General features: G+C 41.0%; 1 protein-coding gene across 6 annotated transcripts in view; it reads right to left on the bottom strand.

The window, feature by feature from the left end:
* Positions 1 to 21,403, bottom strand: part of eea1 (early endosome antigen 1) — a 30,250-nt gene that overhangs the window by 4,809 nt on the left and 4,038 nt on the right. Inside the window, exons 1-24 of one of the 6 annotated variants that reach the window (XM_086027585.1) lie at positions 20,445 to 20,526; positions 19,911 to 19,944; positions 19,749 to 19,803; positions 19,598 to 19,663; positions 19,429 to 19,459; positions 19,239 to 19,322; positions 19,003 to 19,124; positions 17,036 to 17,191; positions 14,979 to 15,095; positions 12,303 to 12,641; positions 11,542 to 11,691; positions 10,077 to 10,196; positions 8,918 to 9,121; positions 6,666 to 6,866; positions 5,575 to 5,688; positions 5,296 to 5,451; positions 5,063 to 5,202; positions 4,193 to 4,523; positions 3,673 to 3,774; positions 3,033 to 3,227; positions 2,732 to 2,914; positions 1,543 to 1,728; positions 1,278 to 1,409; positions 742 to 927 (exon numbers count right to left, since the gene is read on the bottom strand). In XM_086027585.1, coding sequence (XP_085883711.1) covers positions 742 to 927; positions 1,278 to 1,409; positions 1,543 to 1,728; positions 2,732 to 2,914; positions 3,033 to 3,227; positions 3,673 to 3,774; positions 4,193 to 4,523; positions 5,063 to 5,202; positions 5,296 to 5,451; positions 5,575 to 5,688; positions 6,666 to 6,866; positions 8,918 to 9,121; positions 10,077 to 10,196; positions 11,542 to 11,691; positions 12,303 to 12,641; positions 14,979 to 15,095; positions 17,036 to 17,191; positions 19,003 to 19,124; positions 19,239 to 19,322; positions 19,429 to 19,459; positions 19,598 to 19,663; positions 19,749 to 19,790 — 3,357 coding nt within the window. In that variant the 5' untranslated portion in view covers positions 19,791 to 19,803; positions 19,911 to 19,944; positions 20,445 to 20,526. Of the gene's footprint in view, positions 1 to 741; positions 928 to 1,277; positions 1,410 to 1,542; positions 1,729 to 2,731; positions 2,915 to 3,032; positions 3,228 to 3,672; positions 3,775 to 4,192; positions 4,524 to 5,062; positions 5,203 to 5,295; positions 5,452 to 5,574; positions 5,689 to 6,665; positions 6,867 to 8,917; positions 9,122 to 10,076; positions 10,197 to 11,541; positions 11,692 to 12,302; positions 12,642 to 14,978; positions 15,096 to 17,035; positions 17,192 to 19,002; positions 19,125 to 19,238; positions 19,323 to 19,428; positions 19,460 to 19,597; positions 19,664 to 19,748; positions 19,804 to 19,910; positions 19,945 to 20,444; positions 20,545 to 21,403 lie in introns of those variants that run through there. The other 5 variants (XM_086027588.1, XM_086027584.1, XM_086027587.1 and 2 more) reach the window with 5 other exon arrangements.

The following is a 21,403-nucleotide window of genomic DNA, read 5'->3' as shown; positions in this document are numbered from 1 at the left end:
AGTGTTTCATATTGGACGTTGGTGACAGCAGCAGTATGTATTTCTTTTCAACAGTATGGTTTTCTTTTCAAATTGAGAGTCATTTAATTGGAAGACTCCTGCCCATTTTGGCTGCAGATTAAGTGACTTGGAGTAACTCCAAGTGACAAGAGGGGCATGCACTCGGCTCTTGGCTCTCAAAGGGTCCGGGAGTGCCTATGCAGACCCTTTTGAGAGCTCTAGCTAACAGGTAACTGCTAACTGGCAGCCTAAAAAGTGCGTTCCCCCGTCGAAGCATCGAAGTCAAGGCAAGGCAAGTTTATTTGAATAGCACCTGGAGTAAACAATAATGTGTTCAGGCCAGATTTAAATTAACTGACAGTTTGAGCAGACCTCGATTTTTCGGGGAGTTTGTTCCACAGGTGAGGAGTATAATAACTAAATGCTCCTTCACTTTGTTTGGTTCTGGGAACACACAACTGACCTGTCCCAACTGAGCGGTCTGGATGGGTTACTAATACATCTTGCATGTATTTTGATCCAAGACCATTTAGAGATATATAGACCAGCAGCAAGATTTTAAAATCGATTCCTTGACTCACTGGAAGCCAGTGTAGTGATTTGAGGATAGATCCAGTTTCCCGGTGTTTGTAAGGACTCTGGCTGCAGCATTTTGGACCAATTTGAACAAATCCCCCTGAAAACGAGGGTTTTATAAACTGTACCAAAAATGCGCGGGATTTATTTCTTGATTGGGCCTACCAGCTGATCTTGGAGATCTTTGGTTTTGGCAAGAAGCTGATTCTCTCTCTGGCTGCTGCTGTCCCTGGTGGTCTGGTGCTCTTTCTGCTCCAGTTGGAGGGCACCCTGCGCAACCTCCACCTGGCTCTGCAGCTCCAGTTTCTGCTGGATCAACAACTGCTTGGCTTCCTGCAACTCCCGCAGCTCCTGCAGCGCGACAAACACGCAAAAACAACAATCTGAGGGATTTGCACATGTCCACAGTTGTTGATGGGGTCACTCGCCACTCAATCTGATCAAGCAGCTTTAAAATGGATTTACATTGCAGGTCTAAGTGGCCAATTCCAATTTTTGTCATTTGCACCATGTACCGTAATTCCAGTCTTAGACACATTTCACAACAGCTTTGGAGTGCTGAACGGAACAAAAAACTCTGTTGTTTCAGTCGTCTATTGGAAATGTGGGGCTTCAAATACTTAGACTGTTTCCCTAAATGATGACAGTGACCTTGATGATAAGGACACAACAAAAACGCTTGGACCTCGCAAGGAACTGACCTTGTCACTCTTCTCTGTTAGCGTTTTCATCTCCGAAGTCAGCCTGCCGTTGTTCTTTTCCAGATTAGTCTTTGCTTTGAGCAGCTCCTCCATTTTGCTCCTCTCCTTCTCCAGGTCCACCTTGACCTGACCCTGAACGAGCATCATCAAGCAGAGATTATACTTCGCTTTTTCTCTATGTGGCCATTGAAAGAAAAAGACAGAACACACCTGGTCCAACCAAGTATTTGTTTGGAGAGGATGTTTCATTTGTCGAATGTCTCACCTGTTGCTTCTGGAGATCTTTCAATGACTTCTCCTGCTGTTGGAGTCTCTGATCTCGACTACCTAGCTCCTGTTCCAGAGAGCTCCGGCTCTTCTTTAGCTCCTGGATCTGATTTTCAAAGACAGTCTGATGGGTCCGGTTCGCAGCTAGCTCCTCCTGGTTCAAACGTAGTTTATCCTCGGATACCTACAAAGTCAGTGAATAATATTATTTACAGTGTGTGATCTGACTAAGAAAAAGCTTCCAGATTTTAGAATTAGTCAGCATGTATTTTTCAGCTGTGGCTCTACAGCGGTTCAGCGGATGAAACAATTTACTGAAATGTGAGTATTACAGTTTAAAATTTGAATTACCGATATTTAATGTATTGTTAGTGTTTGCATGGTGCCAAATAAAAAAGGCTGATCCATGGAGAAAGAATTACAGTGGAGGGACAACAGGAAATAAGCCCTTTAAGTGCAGGTACCTTGACGTGAGCCAGCAAGTACCAGACAGAGCTTGAACTCGAACCTAGAGCAGGAATGACTATCACCTGTGCACACCAAGTGTGCTTAAGATGATAAAAAGTCCTTTAAAAATGTGTCTGTAGCCGACTTGAATGAATAGCCTTGTGAATAGTGTCAACTTGAATTATTTTCCTACAACGCTTTGTTAAAACTTTTGTTAAAATTGACACCAATTCTTTTGTGCATGTAGTCCACTGAGGGGGATTTTTTGTTTTAATTATGTTTTGTTATGTTGACGTATAACACGGCTAATTGTTGTCCAAAATCTGTTTGAATTGAAATACACAGTTTATTCTGTCAAATATACTGCATGTATTCTCTTTATTTCCTAATTAGTCAAGTCCGAGCACTATTAAATACATTGTTGTTGTCTCAGCCATATATTTTGTGGGGTCTTAAGTGAGAGAAAATTAACTTTGGTGGTTGCTGTTTGCCATTCTTATTCAAAGTAAAAATCACATAGGGATGCTGAATTTTTGTTTTGTACGCAAAATCAGATGTGTCACAATGTCTTCAGATCTGCAATTATTTTCCCGTTTGTTTCGAGTGATATTGTGATAAATACTGACAATCGGGATAATTTTGGTCACGATTATTGCGATATGACATGCGCATTCTCTTTCATTTCTAGGCTTAAGACACAGACACACACTCATATTTATATGAGATCAAACTAAACCTACTTTGAGGTCTTGCTGTAGTGCTGAAAGCTCGGACTCTTTGCCATAGAAGTCCGACTGGAGCTTAGTGAGGCTTTCGCGACTCTGCTCTAAGGCCTTCTGTAGCTCCGCCGTCCGGCTCCTTTCAGAAGCCAGCTGCTGGCTGACTTCTGTTGCCTGCTCCCTCAGTTGGCGCTCTTCCTCCATCTGGAGGAGACAATCCAATAGTTCATTAACACTCAGAGGATTACTAATACCCTATGCTTAAATTGATGGCTCATGTGTATAAAAGAACAACGATCCATCATTTTTGTCTCATACTTACTTTCTTAACATTGACTTTCTGTAACTCAGCAATTTGTCCCTTCAGCTTCTTTATCTCCTCCTCAGAGTTTCCGGTGGCCGTCTTAAGTTGTGCCTTCAGCTTCCCCAAATTTTGGTCCTTCTCCTTCAGCACTTCCTGAGACTTTGCGTTCTGCTGTTCCAATGATGCCAACTGCACTTTCAGCTTCTTCTCAACCTGACATTTGAGGAGAGACAAAAGTTCATCCACTGTTGCAGTCAAAAATGTAGTCATTAGCCAGACGTGCACAAGTATTTTCTTTTTTTTTAAGCCCTGCTATGTGTGGATGTATAGATACGTGATCTGTACCCACCCACAATAAGGTTAAGTTCGCGATATATAGAGACAACGTTGCTATATTTTTACCCATCCCACACAGATTAAACACATTTGAATTTATTAAGACACACTTTCTGCAACTATACTGTAAAAAACAATTCAAACAAATATTGATTAAAAAATGTTTAAAAAAAAAAAAAAAAAATCAGCTATATAGCAGGGCACAAATGATGAAAAGTGATATAGCAGAGGAACATTGTAGATCTGTTTTACCCTGTACCTAGAAAAATAAAACATTTTTACAAACACATACATGTGCATATGGCCTTTTTTCAGCACTTACTTCTCTCATCTGCTCCAATTGTTGCTTGGATTCCATCATTGCCTTGCTGATGCTCTCATTATTCCTCTGAAGCTCCCCTCTTGCCTTTTCGTAGGACTTTTCCTATGAAAGGCGGACACATTTACATTACTTGAAGTCAGGGATAAGCTATGTGTGAACATTTTCTTTTTAAATTGGTGACGGAATGGAACTATTCCAAACTTCATGAGTGGCTAGAACTGTCTTCTGCCCTCTCACCTATATTAAATAATAACTAAGACTGACCATTTGATACTTAAACCTACTGACCAGATGCATGTTCACAGAAACAGTAAAGTCTCAAATTCTAGTATGCTTTTAAGAACTGCTACATATGGAATGAAATCAATGTAAAGTGGTGCAAGGAAAATATCTGGCCCCCTCTTGGTAGCTGGGGAGTGAGTGTTGTGCCAGTCAGTAGCCCCTCTTATACAACCGGGAATATCCCTTGCACTGCTTCACATTGTTTGTGCAACTATATAATAAAATAAGTGGAACTGACTTTTTCCTCCATGGCTGCCTTTTGAGTCTTCCTCTCAGCGTCTAGTTGACTCTGGCAGTCTTTCAGGGCCTTTCGAGTCTTGCCGAGACTTTCCTGAGTGGTGATCAGTTCTTTCTTATGAGTCTCTTTCTCCTGTCGCGCCTTCGCTAAGTCCGCGGCGAGGCCTTTTTCTTTCTTGTCCCATTCTGCATGCTGACTCTCCCCTTCTTGGGTCAGCTTGACCACATTGAGCTCAAGGGCAGCTTTGCCCTGCTCGCAGCATTCCAACCGTTTCTGGGTGTCACTCAAAGTGGACGTCTTTGTCTTTATTTCCTCTTGGAGTGTCACGTTCCTAAATGGAGAAACACACTGTAAATTGTTCATTTCATCCAACAGCACGTAACGACGAGTACTACTGCGTTACGTACTTTAGTGATTAAGTTATGATTCTGATTCATTCTGCATTCTGATTTGCGCACAAATTCCACTGTCCCCCATGGACCCCGGTATTGTGTTGGTATAATCTACAGCAAACGTTCTCCAAACTATTTATTTAATTCCAGTGACGCCTTACAAGTGAGACATTGGAGATGGGACACGCGCGTGAGACAATCAGAATTGTTGTATGCCTGCATGGATGTCCGATTAATGTGGTATGACATAATCATATCAAAGATTTTTTGACCCAAACCTAAGGCAGAAAAGAGTCATTGGTTTAATATGTTTGTTTTATTAGCATGTTGGTCTACTAGACAGTATGTATGAACTTAAAATCTATACAACATCATTTATCTTCAATTATTTTACGGACCACCAGGTTATGACTAGCGGCCCTCTTGGGGTTTGTGAAGCTTTTGTCTGCTGTCTCCATTCATCCATTTTCATACTCACCCTGCTTTTTCATTGTCCAACAAAAGCTGCAGCTCCTTAGCTTTTCGTTTGACCTCGGATGCCTCCTTCTGCAGATTCTTCACTTCTTGTCGTGTCTGCTCCCTTGCGGCCTGAACCTCTGTGACCTGCGCTTCCAGTTTCTGAGAAATGAGCACATCAATGATTCATCAAATCCATTTGAGGGCACAGTATGCATACATTTGCACATGCACTGGAACACAGCTGACACCGACCTTATTATGTCCCTCCAGCTTCTCTCCATGTTGCTCCGAGGCCAGAAATTTGTCCTTGTACTCCTTCAGAGAGGTTTCCAGCTGACCGCATTGTTCCTGCCTCTCCTTAAGCCTCTGTGCCTGTTCCTCCACTTTCTTCTGAACTTTAATAAGCTCCTTCACATATATTAACCAGATAAGATATAACCAGAACATAGATATTAACCAAGACCTTAGTTTGTATTTTTTATAAACCCAAAAAACGAGCAGATTTGAAAACCAGTGAAGCTAACAAGTCACCTGCTGCTTGTCCTGCACTGCATGCTGGGCCGACTCGAGGTTGTTCTCCAGGTTGGCCTTCTGTGCAGCCTTGGCTGCCTCTGTAGACAGCAACATCTCTGTTTTTGCCTTCAGCTGGTGGAAAACAAGCCGAATACAAAGTGGGAATTTATCCAGAGCAGCTCTAATTGCCCCTAAAACAAGATTTGACACCGATCTCATCGAGTGGATCGAAATCTGTCAATAGTTTGCATTTTATGCAAAATCGCTGAGCGAATAAGACATTTCAGTAAACACAACCTCGTTCAGTCCGGGGTCGTTATGTGCTGCCACAGTATATATGTGAGCGTGAAAGCTAATCTATTTTTAGCCTTGTTTTGTGTCTTGTGAGAGGAATGACTTTGTGCTGAGCCCCCGACCATTAAATCCAACAGTAATAGCATTTATGTGGATTTTTTTTTCTTTAGACTGGTAAAAAGTAAGAAAAACATTTTATTTTTGTAAAGAAATAAACTAGCTACAATATGTGTGATATTTAATTAATTTTAAGCTCTCTTTAATTCAACATAGCTTTTATCACTCAGTGTAAGTTACGTGAACTTCCGGCCATGCACGTTCAGCGAATCACAGACGCAACCAGAAGGTAAGTGTGTTGTTTGAACCAACACGGAAATACAGTAGGCGCCTTGGTGACAGATGCACTAAACCTTTGCTAAATGAAGAAACTAGATATACTGCAGTCATACCAAAGGTGAGTTGAGCTCTTCTCATGACTCGCTTACATATAAAGTCAATACACTTCACGTAAATGGCCGAATCTGTACACCTACACCGGAGCCAAATAGTTTTGAGAATGTGCTACTTCATCACAAACACACCAGGTAAAAAGTGGACAATGTAGGACAAAATAAGCATTGTAGACAGCTTCCAATGTGAGCCAAAAAGCAGCAGACGTAGGCTACTTGCCGCAGCTGGTGAGCGAGTGCATGAACTTGTTTACAGCTGTTGAACCAAGATAGCAATAGTTTTGAGCAAAATCGCTGATCCACCCCAAAAACCCTGATCGCGTAAAGCCTGCTTAAAACTAAAAGGGCATCATTACAACTAGCTACCTGAGAGTCCAGCTGGGTCACCTTCTCCTTGCTGTCTGCGAGCTGAGCAGTGAGCTCAGTGACAGAAGTCTCCAGTGTGTGGGCCCGGTCCTGGGATGAACGCAGGAGAGTTTTCTGCTCCTGAACCTGTTTATGCAGATTGTCCTGGGCTTGCTTGTTGCTCTCAGATTGATTCCTCAGTTTGTCTGTCATCTGGGTTACCTTCATATCGAGAAAATAGGAAAATGTTAAAGGCTATATATATATTCAGATTGAGAAATCCTTGTAAGATTATGACATATTGTAAGTAAGGAAAATGTACAAATATATTTTCTCTAGCCTTCGTCCTCATTGGGGTCATGTATGAGCAGGCTATGCCTACTGTATCTGGCAGGGGTGTCACAAAAAACGATTTGAATGTGAATGCATCAGAATGAACCAGATCGAATCGTTCCACCATAAAATATATCCGAATAAGTAACAAATTGTATTTTATTGGAGAGGTATATCTTGGAAATGGCATGACTACAGTATTGACAAGTTCTATGTAAAATGACAACAAAAGGTCAATGCAAAACTGCATACTGAGCCATACCGTGTCATAATGAATCATAACCGATATAAGTCGAACCAAACGGAATTGTTCCATTTTCAAATCAAACTGTCCTTGAATCGTTTCCCAGCCGACATAATGAAAACCGTATCCAATCGTTTGTGGAGAAAGAGAGCACAGTCCCAAGATCTGACAATGATGGTGAGGAGGTTGTGAGGTGGTGTGAGATTTTTCTACTGTAAAATATGTGTGTGCCCTGGCTCAATAAAGGGAGGGGAACACTAGCTTTGCACATGAGGCCCGCACACCTTTAAGAACAAAATATTTGATGAAGCACTCCTTTGTAAAAGTTGAATTGATGTGTTAGTGACTCAGTAATAGAAGTGATATTGCGCCAGTCACACTAACATGGGAAGTAAAGACTAACACTAACTTACGAAGTCTTTGCCTCAGGTTTCCCTGACTCAAAAGTCCAGCCTTAAATTGGTCAATAGAAGTAAAACCTGCTCTTATTCACTTATTTTCAACAGTCTTGTATGGAGTACCTGAAAGTGACACTTAAATTTAAGTACAGTTAACGCGAAATACCTTTGGCAGAGGTTAAAGTCACCTTGTACAATTTTACTTGAATAAAAGTCCTAAAGTAAGTTACTTAAATTTTTAATATCAAATGTTTTTAATTATCAGCAATATTTTAATAAGTGAGTGGTTTGAATTTCATTTACATTACATTTTTATCTATTTTTATTTGTTGTGTATTTTATGTTTTCAGAGAGAGAGAGACAGACAGACACGCACACATTACAAGTTTGCTTGTATAAACATTTCCCGATTCCCTGCAGGTTTAGGTTTATAAGGATTTCAGACCCCTAGAAGTCTAGCTGGTGTCATAGAAATTCAGATAAACGGGATCCTTTTAAATAAATACATAAATTACAGACACGGACGTAAGTTGTAGCTTACTCCATCTGACTTTTGGAGGGAGGCGTGGTCAACCCTGGACTGGTCGCTAGTAAATCACTGAGCAGATATAGACAAACAACCTTTCACAGTCACACCTATGGACAATTAGGAGACTTCAATTAAGCTAAAATGCATGATTTTGGAATGCGAGAAGAAGCAAGAGTATCCGGGAGGAAAACCAGGGACCGCACCTCTCAACGCTGCATACATTTTGTTTTTTTTGTATGCTGTTAAGCTTTATTCATTTTCATGTGCTGCTTTGCATCGATCATATATGGTTAGGTTTGGGTGTGCAGAGGGCGGGATTCACATGCGGTTTCCCCAAGCGCTGTTGTGACTTGTCAAGGGAAAATGTCCCGCAATGTGTGCGTATGCATGGTTTGATAGCTCTGGTTTTTGTTTTTTGTCATAGAGATAGAGTGAGACCCATGAACAGTACCCAGTCATTTTAAACAATGTGATTAAAAAAATGTGGCTTCAAACTCATTTAAGTATTTTATGCCTGTTGTTTTAATGACCCTGTGTGTTTTACATTCTGATGAGTGGCTGGCCAACTCTAAAGTGCAGATACCAAACTGCCCTTGCACGTAAATTAGGTAATTTGGTTAATTAATTTAGTCAATACAGATATACAATACAATACAGAAAAAAAAGGAAAATTGCAAATAAAATGACGACTACTTTAATTGGCCGCTATTCTCTTATCCTGTTTCTTGGCAAATTCACAATTTCTGTGTGAGAGTGTCAGCTCACTAACCTGTTCCTGTAGTGTGTGAGTTTTCTCTTTGAGTTGGTTTAGTAAAGCAGTCTCTCCCTCGCCGGCTTGAATCTTAGCACACAAGTCTTCTCTCTCAGTTTCCAGCTGGGTCACAATGTCCTTACTCTTCTGCAGCAAGGCCTCCAAGTTTTGGATCTTCTGGTCCTTATCTCCAATCTGGCGTAACACCTGCTCCAGGTCATTCTACAGCAACAAGGCAAGGATCCATAAGTATCAGGATGGCATTATGAAGCAAATTGGAAGGTACGCCACTATAATGGAAAGGGGCTCAAAGCAACACCCTAGATGGCACTCATTTGAATGGGAATGTCTATTTCTAATACTGGAAAACATCCACATAGTCATGGTTTGGCTTTCACAGATGTACTCATGGGTTATTCAGTTATTCACTGAAAAACTCTACGCTATGTGTTTTTGGTGCTCAGGCCTAAGCAATGTCTGGTATGAAAATTGATTTAGCGTCACCCCGTGGCATTTTTGCACTAAGCAGCTATGTTAAAGTGAGGGTAGGAGGTTATTTGAGCCAGGGCATGGCTTTGTCTACTGTAAATATATGCTTTGCCATCCTGTGACAGTTACAGGCAAATAAAAACTTTTGTGAAGGTTTCAATTACTCGCGGATCCCCTGATAATAGTGGGGCTTGACTGTTTTTACGGGATCCGCCATTTATGACGGTCTCAACAAAACAATAGTTTGATGCTATAAAATGCGCAAGAACACACACAAATAAGGTATGTTTATTACCACTGGTCTAACTGTTTCCTTTCATTGTACTATACTTCAAGTGTTTTTGTCAACAATATTTACTGTAATTATGACTGTTCTTGCTTCCGAGAACAGAATTGTGGTGTAATAATAATAAATCATCGATAAACCATAAAGCTAAAAATATATTTATAGCCTATAAGTGTTTCTCATGTAATTTTTACTGCAATTATGACTTTACTACTGTGTTGGCATATGTCAGGTTAGTGAAGCGACTGTGTCTATGACTTGGTTTGGGTTATGTCACGAATCCGTCGGTAACGAAGACTCCCCGTATACATTTTTTTAATGTATCAAAATAATTGAAGGAATATTTAGCTGCAATGCAAAGCTGAAGATTTAAAATAAATCCTTGACTCTTGTGTGCCTTACCTGTGACTCGCGGAGTTTGCCGTTGGTGTTCTGCTGCAGTGCTTGCAGCTCCTGGTGCTGCTGCTTGGCTTTCTCCAGCTGGTGCTGCAGGTCGGTGTTCTTACTGACACTTTCCTTCGTCTACAAGGATACAATTAAGTGTCTGTATTCTTCAAAATGCATTTTGCATCACCTATCCATCTACTCTCATTATTTTTTCAAAGGACACTGGATTTTTTTTCATGAATATAAGATAACTTGTAGTGGTATATTGCATAAAATGTGTACAACACAGCACCTGACGCAATCAGGTTTATTTTTGTTCTGTGGTAGGCAGAAATGGGCACAGACGACGGGTCTGTCCAACCGTCCGTCCTTTTGGCGATGGAGGACAGAGGATGAGAAGTTTCTTTAAAAAGGATGGAATAAGCAAGCATGGGAATGGCTTTTCGTTCGTCCCTGTAATCCCCCAACCTAGTCAATTTGTGTGGGTTCTTTTTATAAGAAAGGCCACTGTTCTGCATTATGAAGGAGCCGCCTTCATTAACTGCCTGCAACAACACTGTAGAGTCCTTTTTTTTTTCCTTTTCCATGTGTGTTCCCTGCAGTAATATTGTACTCATAGGCATAGTCTGCCCTCTTGTGGTTCAACACATAATACCATGGATTACGCCGCAGGACGCCCATTTCACTGACGAGGAAAAGGTTGGATATCAATTTTGTTTTGTTAACATTTAGTACATACATTCATGATCCCTTTACATGCCAATTACATTTGTCCTTGTCTGGGACATCTCTAGAACGTAAAAATCTCTCCAAACCGTCATTCATGCTCATGCCGGCGCTGACATACACTTAAAGCCATGACCCGTAAGTGGAAGTCTTTCGTCCTCTACCTAAAACAACATTTTGCAATAATATTTTTATTGTGAAATACTGTGATGCAATAATAACTGAAAACGTATTGTGTCATAACGGAAAAAATTGTGCAATTAAGCACGATAGTATTGCGTTATAATGCAATCTTAAATATTCTCATGATGTCCCCTGGCAGGCTCTGTAATTTTGTGAGCAACGGCGGTTGTGTTGGCAGCTAAATGTTAACTTGGGTGACACTTAAACAGTTAAACAATTCAATACACTGAGAATACCCCCAGCCAGTAAGTGGATGTGAATAGGAAATTAGCCAGCTAATGAGCTTTAAATAATGTTTATGAATTATGAAACCTCTGCCATTAGCTTCTCTCCCATAGCGCCATGCATGGATGCTTTTGGGGGGTTTTGGGGGGGTTGACTGATGAAACGTAAGGACGGAAGCGTTTTAAAAGGATGACGACGGATGTGGACAATGACAGAAGGGTGCCCTGGTGGCGGACGGAGGACGGACCGGCAAAATAGGGTAAAGCGCCCATCTCTGGTGGTAAGCCGCATCTCACTTGACATTAATTCACAGCGAGTATCCACATAGGTTCCATCTCAGGTCTACCTGTTCTTCAGTACGTGAGAGTTTAAGCTGCAGGTCGGCTGCTTGTTGCTCTCTGTCCTTCAGTTTCTCCCCGGACAGCTGCCTCTGTTCTTTCAGACGACCTTGCAGCTCACCCACTTGCCTCTCTGCCTCCAGTAGTTTTGCATGAAGCTACACAGACCATAGGGGGGACAATGATTACATTAGAGAAGATTCCTAATTTCCTTGATGATTGATTCATTAAAGTGGAAGTCAATGCATACATTTTTTTTCAAGAATATGATAGCAGTTCTATGGAAGCCTACTAGTTGAAACAGGGCATTCTGATAAATATTGCGTTTGTGGAATAAGTGTTAATCCGCTCATTTTTGGCCATCTCTTGGGGCGGCCATTTTGTCTTCTGTCGAACTGAAAATGACATCACAGCTGCTCACAACGACCAAGCACGGCTCAGATTCAGAAAACAGCTCAGCCGTGATAGGTCGTTGTGAGCGGTTGTGATGTCATTTTCAGTTGACAGAAGACAAAATGGCCACCAAAAAAGATGGCTAAAAACGAGTGCATTTTGCTGCCTAACTTTTATTCAACAACCGCAAAATCAATCAGAATTCCGTGTTTCAACTGGTGGGAATGCATTCTTGAAAAAAATATGTTTGGGTTGACTTCCGCTTTAAGTGTGTCTATGTATAGGATCCATCATCCATCATCATGGAAATTCATCCCAAATCCAGTCTCCAATATATGAGGATGCAAAGAAATTGGCCTGGATCGGTTGGACTCACCTGACCAATTTCAGTCTGCTGCTGAGCACCTTGGCTGTCTTTCTCTTCCCTCTGCTGTTCCAACTGTTTTCTCTCAACCTTCAGTTCGGCATGCTTCACCTCCAGGTCTGTGATCTCACCCTTCAACTTGGCCACCTCCTCAGCTTTCTCTCCAAGCTCTGCGTTGGCTTTCTGCAGGGACGTTTCTGCTCCTGTGGCTCGGGCCTGCAACTCCAGGATTTCCCGCTCTTTCTCTCTCAAGCTATGTTGGCCTGCCTTTTTAGCAGCCTTCTCTGTCTTAAGTTGCTCCTCTAGCTGTTGATACTCCTTTTCCTTTCGTCCTAGCTTTTCAGAAAGACTCTGAAGGGGGGAGACGTAGGGAAGATATAAGAATGTTGAGAGAAGGAAAAGGTGGTTGTCAGTTATTAAAAAAAATACTGTGGACTCCCACTATTCATTTGGAGAACTGACACCCATTCAGTTGCATTTATTTTTTTAAACTTATTTTTAAAAACAAAACATTACTTCATTTACAGGTATGCGCTGTTTTGGAATATGTGTTCTAACTTCTTTTCTAAATTCAGCTGGTAGCATATAGGCAGCCAGGAATCACAAGCACACGTGGGCCTCCTCTGATGTAAACTACTGGAAAGAACAGTCGCCTGACCCATGAACACTTCAGACTAAAGCAGGCATGTCCAAAGTCTGGGCCGAGGCCAAATGCGGCCGCATTTTATCCGGCCCGCATCCTCTGTCATAGAATTAATAACGTCTGGCCCGCCCGTAGCCCCGCTGACAAGCGTATCACATCCACAGCCTATTTTACAACACTCCTCCTCCTCCTGTGTCAGCTGAGCAATTCATCCTCAGACCCCGTAATTATTATAGAAGCAGATGTAACGCCTCTTTAATCGATCATGGTGACCAACAGCGATTCTCAATGCAACCGCTGATTGCTACAGAAACCTGGCGGCACTGTCCCAGCGCAAGGTGCGTACCGTGAAATTGACTGAGACTCCGTAGTTAAAGGTGTATTGGCTCGTAAGTCGTGACTATTTTTATGTTGTTTGTTTACGACCATAAAATTGCACCATGGTAATAAAAGAGAACCAGAATTTTAAAAAGTCAAGAGGCCAGGAGCATGTTGTATCTGTATACAACAGAGTAATAACACATCAAAGTTTGAAAACAGCCAAAATGACTGCTCTCGTACTTGTAGGGTTATAAGAAGAGGTGGAAATTGGACTATTTTTCACTGGAATACACAACAAGTGCGTCTGCCTCATTTGCAAGGAGACTGTTACCTATTTCCCTGTTTTTAAATCTAAAAGTTCACTGAACATTTATTTTCAACAATATGCCATATCTAAAATCAACCCTTCCCTGTACTGGTAAATATGATATACAGGGACAGGCAAAATGTTCTGACACATTTGTAGGTTAAATAAAAGGCAAATAAAGTAAAGAAACAAAAAAGTATTTTTATTTTCGAAAAGTACATATAACGCCATTTTCCATATAATGCCATTTTGCTTTGTTTCTTTATAATGCCATTGTTTTTCGTTTCTTTTTCAGTTGCTGCCATGAATTGGACTGCTGAGCATTTCATTGTGGAAACGTTTATCAAAACAAACTAAGCTGTAACTACAACGCAACGATTCCGTTTGCACTTCAATCTTGGTAGACACGATCCTGTACCAGCTCGAAACATGATCTTGTTATGTGTTGTGTTGTGTTGTGCAGTGTGTGGACAATAATGGATGCCATTTAACTGATTTAATTTTTAAAACATAATGAAGCAGAATGGCATTATATGTACTTTTTGAAAATAAAGACACTTTTTTGTTTCCTTACTTTATTTGCCTTGTATTTAACCTACAAATGTGTCAGATCATTGTAAAAGAGAATGTCAGGCTAAATGGTCGGCCCCCTGCATTTTCACCTTACTAAATCTGGTCTTCTTTGCGAAAAGTTTGGACACCCCTGGACTAAAGATTGGTATGGCATTTCCAAGGGAAGGTGTTACAACAGCAGGCTTGGAATGCTGTGCTTAGGGGCAGAGAAGGTAAATCCACGGCCATTTTGTGGACTGATGGACGGAGGACAAGAAGTCTTTTAAAAAGGACAGACTAAGCTAGGACGGAAGTGGGGTTTTGTCCGTCCCTCTATTTGTCCCTAACGGGGTCAAATACAGACTTACGTGTTGTGTTGGGTTCTTTTAAAAAGCAAGACCACTGTGTGCTATATCACAGAGCCTCTTTTATTAACTGACTGCACAACACTTCATGTGCGCTGCATGCAATGAACAGCCTGATGTCAACAATGGCACTGATTCATGCCCCTTGCTCAGCATGCTGCTTCTTGCTAAACTGTCACTCACTCTTGCCTCAGGGCATCTACAAGATATGAGGACTGTGGTTGTCTTTTTACACAGAATGTCTAAACCAGAGGTCACCAATGTGGTGTTGGGCCACACTGAAATTTACTCTTACAAACATGCAAATAAAATAAATGAAAATGTTGACTGTTAGTTGCTTTGAATCCACTGCATCACCTTGTGGAGGGATACAATTATTCCCTGTGTGACCTATATCTTTGCTGCTGTAACACTGAAAATTTCCCCACTGTGGGATCAATAAAGGCCTTCTTATTCTTATAAAACTGTCAAATGTCTATTTCAGTTGCTGTGCACATTACCTGGCTTTGTTGTTGAATATTATTCAGGTCGCTCTGTAACTGGTGGATCTGCTGTGTATAGACAGCTGCTTCCTGTGGCCCCTTCTCCAGCTCTGCTTTCAGTTGTGATATAGTCATCTGAAAGAAAGGTTGGAGAAAAGCATTAAAGGCCTTTTTGCACATCAAGAGAGAAGGACCAGGTGTTGATAAAGCCGGAGAATTAAAAAAAACATATGGCAAACCAACCATACGTTTGATAAAAATACGGTAAATAGGAAAGGCATCGTGGAAAGGAAAGTATTTCATGAACAAATGCACCACTCAAACGGTCTTTACCTCCAGTTTATAAATCTTGAGGAAAAAATAAAGAGTTGGTGAGGGGTTCAGTATGTGGAGGCAGAGGAGAAAGGGGAGGAAAAAAGATGTAGACAAAGGTAAGCCACAATACAACAGTCACCGCCAACTCTCACATAGAGCAGAAAGCAGACTAAAGTCTCTAAAATTCTTAAAATTCTTCAGCAGCAATGTCCAATATGTGCATTGGAATGCATTGGAAGAAATACAAATGGTGCCCAGTGGGACAAAACTCTTGTTGTGACCACACATTCTTATTAATATTTGTTTCTTATTAATATGAGTTAAAAGCCAGTCATTACTTGATGCAAGTATACATAATGGGTTTTATTTCCTTGAGCACTGACTTGAGTTATAACCAGCTAGATGGTGGCATAAACTACACAGAATCACGTAGCAGAACGGTTCTTTAAAAAAAAGAGGCCAAATGTGCTTGCTTCATGCTGTACATTGTCACTCCTATTTTAATATTAATATAAAATTAAACAATACACAAAGACAATTACACCTTGTGCATTTAACCAAACCACATGACTTTGCCTTTCGAAAGTTTGCTAGCTAAGTGCTCATACATAATGCAAAACATCATAAGCCGGGTTTACATGGAGACTTTCTTCATTTGGATTGAAATCATTCCGAATGAAGACCTCTGGCCACCTGTTTACATGTCGTGACGTGATCTTGTTGTTAATCAGATCAGCCGTGTGACACGCGGGGATCGATGTAAACATCACGTGACCTATCGAGATGGAGTTCATTCATCTATTTGGCACAGTATTCACATTTGTTTTAAGACTTATTAAAGCAACATCTTGATTAAAAAAAAGTTACTAGTACTTTAAAACAAGTTATCGCGTCGCAGATGAACTCTGGTAAGACGCTGCAATTTTAAAGTGCGTATACAACGACGTCACTACGCATTTAGGTCAAGACAGAGCATGCGTAGACCGGACGCAGCCTGGCTATTCAAATTGAACTGTTTACATGGTACTGGCAGAAGGAACATACCACCCATGTGAATCCGAATGAAAATCCATTCGGAATGGGCCTTTTTATTCCGATTGGACATTCGGATCCTTTCTAATCGGAATACATGGCTCCATGTAAACCCGGCTACAGACAGGTTAGCAAAACAGGCATCAATTTTGCTGTGGTTATGAAGATTTAAGCAACAAATATTTGAACACAAACAGTGCAGCAACACATGCAGACAGCTCTTGATACTTAATCTTTTATGTTCCACCATTAAAATATGCCCATGATATTGTCCCTTGGTGGCTAATGTGTGCACAAGAAAAGGAGCAGTAAAATGTCCATTGAATTAAATCACCAGAAAAATGAGCCAAAGCAGTTTTATTCTGTTATTACTCTATGTTTTTATACAGCATGATCCTGTAGCGCTTTTACAAATGTTTTTTGTAAAAAACACATAGCAAAAATTTTTTGTCGCCTGAACAGATTTATGGAATTTCCATTAATTTAAATGGAGAAAGATGAGGTGAGTTACGAGTGTGTTCACAGAACAGATTAAACTTGTAAGTCAAGGTACCATTGTGGAAATTAATCAGTTTCCACTAGAAATGTTCAGTGAGTGTCAAATGGAGGTCTACTGTTTAGGCGACAGAAATCCAAACATACAGCGAATTAGGGTGCTAGCTTGTGTTACGGCACCTTAACTGACAGTAGTGATGTGAAAAGATCAGAAGTAAGTCTCCAAATCTCACCTCTGAGGAAGTGAACTTAGCCTGCAGCTGCTCGTAGTGGTTTCGGAGGCGCTCCGACTCCTCCTCTCTCTCGCGAGTCATGCTGTCCATTAATGTCTGCACCTGCACAAGCTCCTTCTGCAGTACCTCAACATCCTCCACTCCCGGACGCTGCAGCTAGGGGACAGAATAGACGCAGTTAGTGCCGCAAGAATACAGCGATCCCCTACCGTATCACGGTTCATCAACGGCGCTGTGACGCAATCAACAGACAGAGACTGCTACACGTATATCCCGGTTGAAACTCTGTTGGTAGTGTACTGACCAGCGCAGGCTAACAGACACACTTATGCGGCAGTGGCTCTGTTCCCATCAAAGGCAATGCATGGACATATGTGGCGACCATGTTAGCTGTGCTGACAGTAACGTCAAAGGCAAACAATGGAAAGCATGGACATTAGCTTAGCTTTCCTAGCCTTGCTAGTCACAAAGAAGGCAGACGACTCTCTGTGACTCATATCAGGTTAAAATTCAGAGTCTGGATGTGTACTTTGCCAAGTTCACAGCCATCTAACCTAACCTGCACTATTTGCTTTGTGTTAAGAACTGCTTGCGCACATTTTGAGCCGGCTTCCACGATCGCCCCATTCACTGAAGCCAACCTTTGTGCTTCATCTAGAAAAGCGATGGAGGATCAAGACGGGAGTAAAAACGTACAATATTCACGTTCGGCATAAGACATCAGGTGCATTCGTTGGTCCAAAATGCTGCTGCCCGCCTACTAACTGGAGCTCGGAAGATGGAGCACATAACACCAATTCTGGCCTCCCTTCACTGGCTCCCAGTGCATTTTAGGGTTCAATTTAAGATTCTCCTATCGGTCTATACGTCATTAAATGGCCTGGCCCCGCCGTACCTCTCCGAGCTCCTCCACTCCTACGCACCTTTTCGCAACCTCAGGTCTGCGGACCAGGTGCTGCTCGAGGTGCCGAGGACCAAGCGGAGCCTCAGAGGGGATCGAGCCTTTTCGGCTGCTGGTCCGTCCCTTTGGAATGACCTCCCATTGGATGTGAGGCAAGCTCCCTCTCTGTCCACGTTTAATACCCGGTTGAAGACACGTTTCTATTCTCTGGCTTTACTGTACCGTATTGGTGTGTTTTAAGGCCACAAAAAAAAACGACTTTAAATCGGCTCTAACGGACAACACCTTCCCACAATTAGGCCATTAAATCGAGGTTTCAATGTATACAGGTGAATCCGAATATAAAATTGCACACATTCAGAGTAGTACCGCGTTGTGCTGCAACATGCCAGGCAGCACTGAGGTCTACTAGATGAGATGTAGCGTAAGTAACGGCAGCAACAGGAGGAGAGTGATGTTGCCAGGAGCAAAAAGGAAATACCTCTGAGTATTGTTCCATGCGCTCTCATTTGTATCTGTTGCTGCTCCTAGTGTGTTAAAAGTAGCAGCTGTTTGAACGATTATAATTTTCAAGCAAATTTCCATTAGCCTGTCTATAGCGTTTCGCGTTATATGTTCGTGTTGATCTAGTGGACTTGTGAGACAAAACGTGTTAAAGATTTTGATGTTTGAAGTACGTACAATATTGAATTCTATTTTGGTTCATCTTTCAGTTTTACAGTAAACTTCAACTGAGAATGACAAATTGCTTGAAGCAAGCACCCTCGGCTCTAACTGCGAGTGAGAACAGGCACTAAGGAATACTTTAAAATGTGTGTTTTAATAAGTTTAAGTGCGTTTCAATCACGTTGACCAGGTTTTTAAAGCAACACACGGTTCAAAATAAAATTTTCCTTCATTCTATTGGCACAAATGTCAACGTATTGTTAAGTCAAATCTATTTATCTCTTTCACGATGCAATACCAATGGTTGAACAAACTTGCCATCTTTGGGGTTTCCTGAAAAGTGACTATTTCCGAGGTACAAGGTTTTGGCCCGACCCCGGCGATATAGTGAGTGTTGTACCAGTTCAGTCTGGAGTTTCTCTTTTTCTTTCTTCTCTTGCTGAAGCAGTTCAGTGACATTGGAAAGCTTCTGGTCAGCAGCTGCCCTTAAACTCTTCTCTTCGTCATAACGGGACTTTATATCTAGTGGATGCAACAAGACCAGTTCAGTTTATTAACATCTCAAAGATACAATAAAATAATAGAAAATTGATGGACGGAGCATCAATGGGATGGCAGTCCCATGCCCACACTAACCTACTATCTCTGTGGCCAGCTGGGCGGCTTTCTGCTTGATGTTAAATTTTTCTGTCTCTGATTCGTTTAACTTCTTTTCTAATACTGAGGGGGGGGGGCATGCGGTTGGGTTGGGTTGGGCAGAAACACACATTAGTGACATTGTTGTCATCTTGCATATGCGTACATGTGGGTGATGCGCAACCCCCACCTGAATCCTCTGAGCTCATCTGTCCGTCATTCTGTGGGAAGGAGGGAAAACAGTGTGACACTATACCGCATGACAAAGCATCACCATAATGTTTATGACAAACTATTCCACAACAATGACAATGAGTGAAGCCTCTTTAACAAAAGTTAAAATATCTTGAAGGAATTACTTGCTTCAGGTGTCCTTGGACTTTGTCTAATTCTTTTTTCAGCTCCCCAGAGAACCATCTTTCTTCCTAAATAGAACGTAAATCAAACAAATCTTTGAATTAACAAAAACTAGAGTGCAACTAAAAGTTCAGTCCAGGGAAACGAGCATACCTTAAGTGATGTATGAAGGTCCTGAACCTCCTGCCGCAACATTGTTAGGTCTTCCCTAAATTGAAGGGGGGGGTTCATTATTAAAATTACTGCCTGCCATAATTGTAGCTAAATATTTATACAAATGCCCTGCAGTTAACTAGTGATAAATCATGGGTGTACCTTGAAATCTAGCCCTTAGTCAAATGCAGCTTTCCTGTGACCCGGAACAAGACAATCGGTATGTATGGGCATGATAATTGACAAATTCAGTCGTTAAGAATTTTGTTCACTGTGTGAAAATGGTTGTTGATCCATGGTATATTAAAGCAAGCAAAATGGATTGCAGAGGTTCTACTGATTCAGTCACAACAAGTCTGCATCTTAAAGAAAGAAGAGCAACTTAGCTATGAGCTATCAGCTGTGGTTGGGAGATAGTGAACAATTCTTCAAAAAAAAAGATGCTTCAAGCTGTTTAATGCCACTCCTCGTTGAAGTTTACAGTCAAACGAAACTTAAAAACAAAGAAAATTACACGTTTTGCATTTCAACCAACAACGTGGCTTTGTCTTAAAAAAGGTCTGTTTAGCTTGGTGCTAATAAAACATGCAAAACACTACTCACGTGCTAATGTTTAGCATAGAAAAAAATTTGAAGCGATGGATATTTGAACAAACAGTAGAGCAACACGTTCACAGATAATACAGCAATACTCACAGGAATATATCCTTTAGTGTGAAAAATGACTAATGCCACAGCATCAATCACTAACAAAATTAGTAGACAATGAACAAGCACTGTTCTTTGTAAACACAATCAAAGAACAGTGCTTCTTCTTCTTCTACAGCGATGACTGTAGAGCATTATACTCCCTCCCGGTGGCCAAGGGAGAACACCAAAGTAGCTGCACGATTAATTGGATTGCTGCATTATCTCATGATGCACAAACAGTTTGATCCTTCACATTAGGGCTGCTCGATTGTGAAAAAAATATTCATCACGATTATTTTGGTAAAAATTGAAATCACGATTATTCAAACGATTATTTATTTTTTGCTACAAAACAAGAACAGGTTTAAACATAAAGAATATTAAGACAAAATTCTTTGAAACGCTATAATAATTTAAGTTGGTTTTGGACCCACAAAATGTATTAAATTAATTATTTTAAAAAAAAATTAAGTGCAAATGTATAAATTAAAGTATGGTTTCCTTGTACAAACAAACGAGTTAACTTGCTATGCACTTATAAATTGCCCCAATTTTGACAGAATAACAGACATGCTATTCATCTATACATTTAGACCTTTGTCTGGAGACTTTTTTGTTTTGTTTTTAAAGTAATATTTACACATAGTAAACAAAGTTAAAGTAATTTGCTTCTGATAAATTATAAATTTAATATGCTGATTGGGTCAAACTAATTTAAATGTGGAGTCTGTGCCGTAAACATTTGGAAGGCTTGTCCGGGCTATAGATTCTGTTATCTTTTTATGTCTCTCTGATGTTGATGGGTGAGAGTTGCAGCGTACAGTGATTCAACGACTGAGATTTGCATTGCGGACGACGCCAAATCTAACTCGGGTGTTTCCTTGCTTTGGTATATCATAACATCATCCTAAACCAAACGAGACAAGTCGCACTTTATACGTCTTTGTTCGCCATCTTCCACGGCA

The sequence above is a fragment of the Filicampus tigris genome, chromosome 4 (genome assembly GCF_054856515.1).
Source record: "Filicampus tigris isolate MCC_2025a chromosome 4, RoL_Ftig_1.0, whole genome shotgun sequence".
NCBI lineage: Eukaryota > Metazoa > Chordata > Actinopteri > Syngnathiformes > Syngnathidae > Filicampus > Filicampus tigris.
The sequence above is the reverse complement of the archived record's forward strand: the minus strand, read 5'-3'. Positions and strand labels throughout refer to the sequence as shown.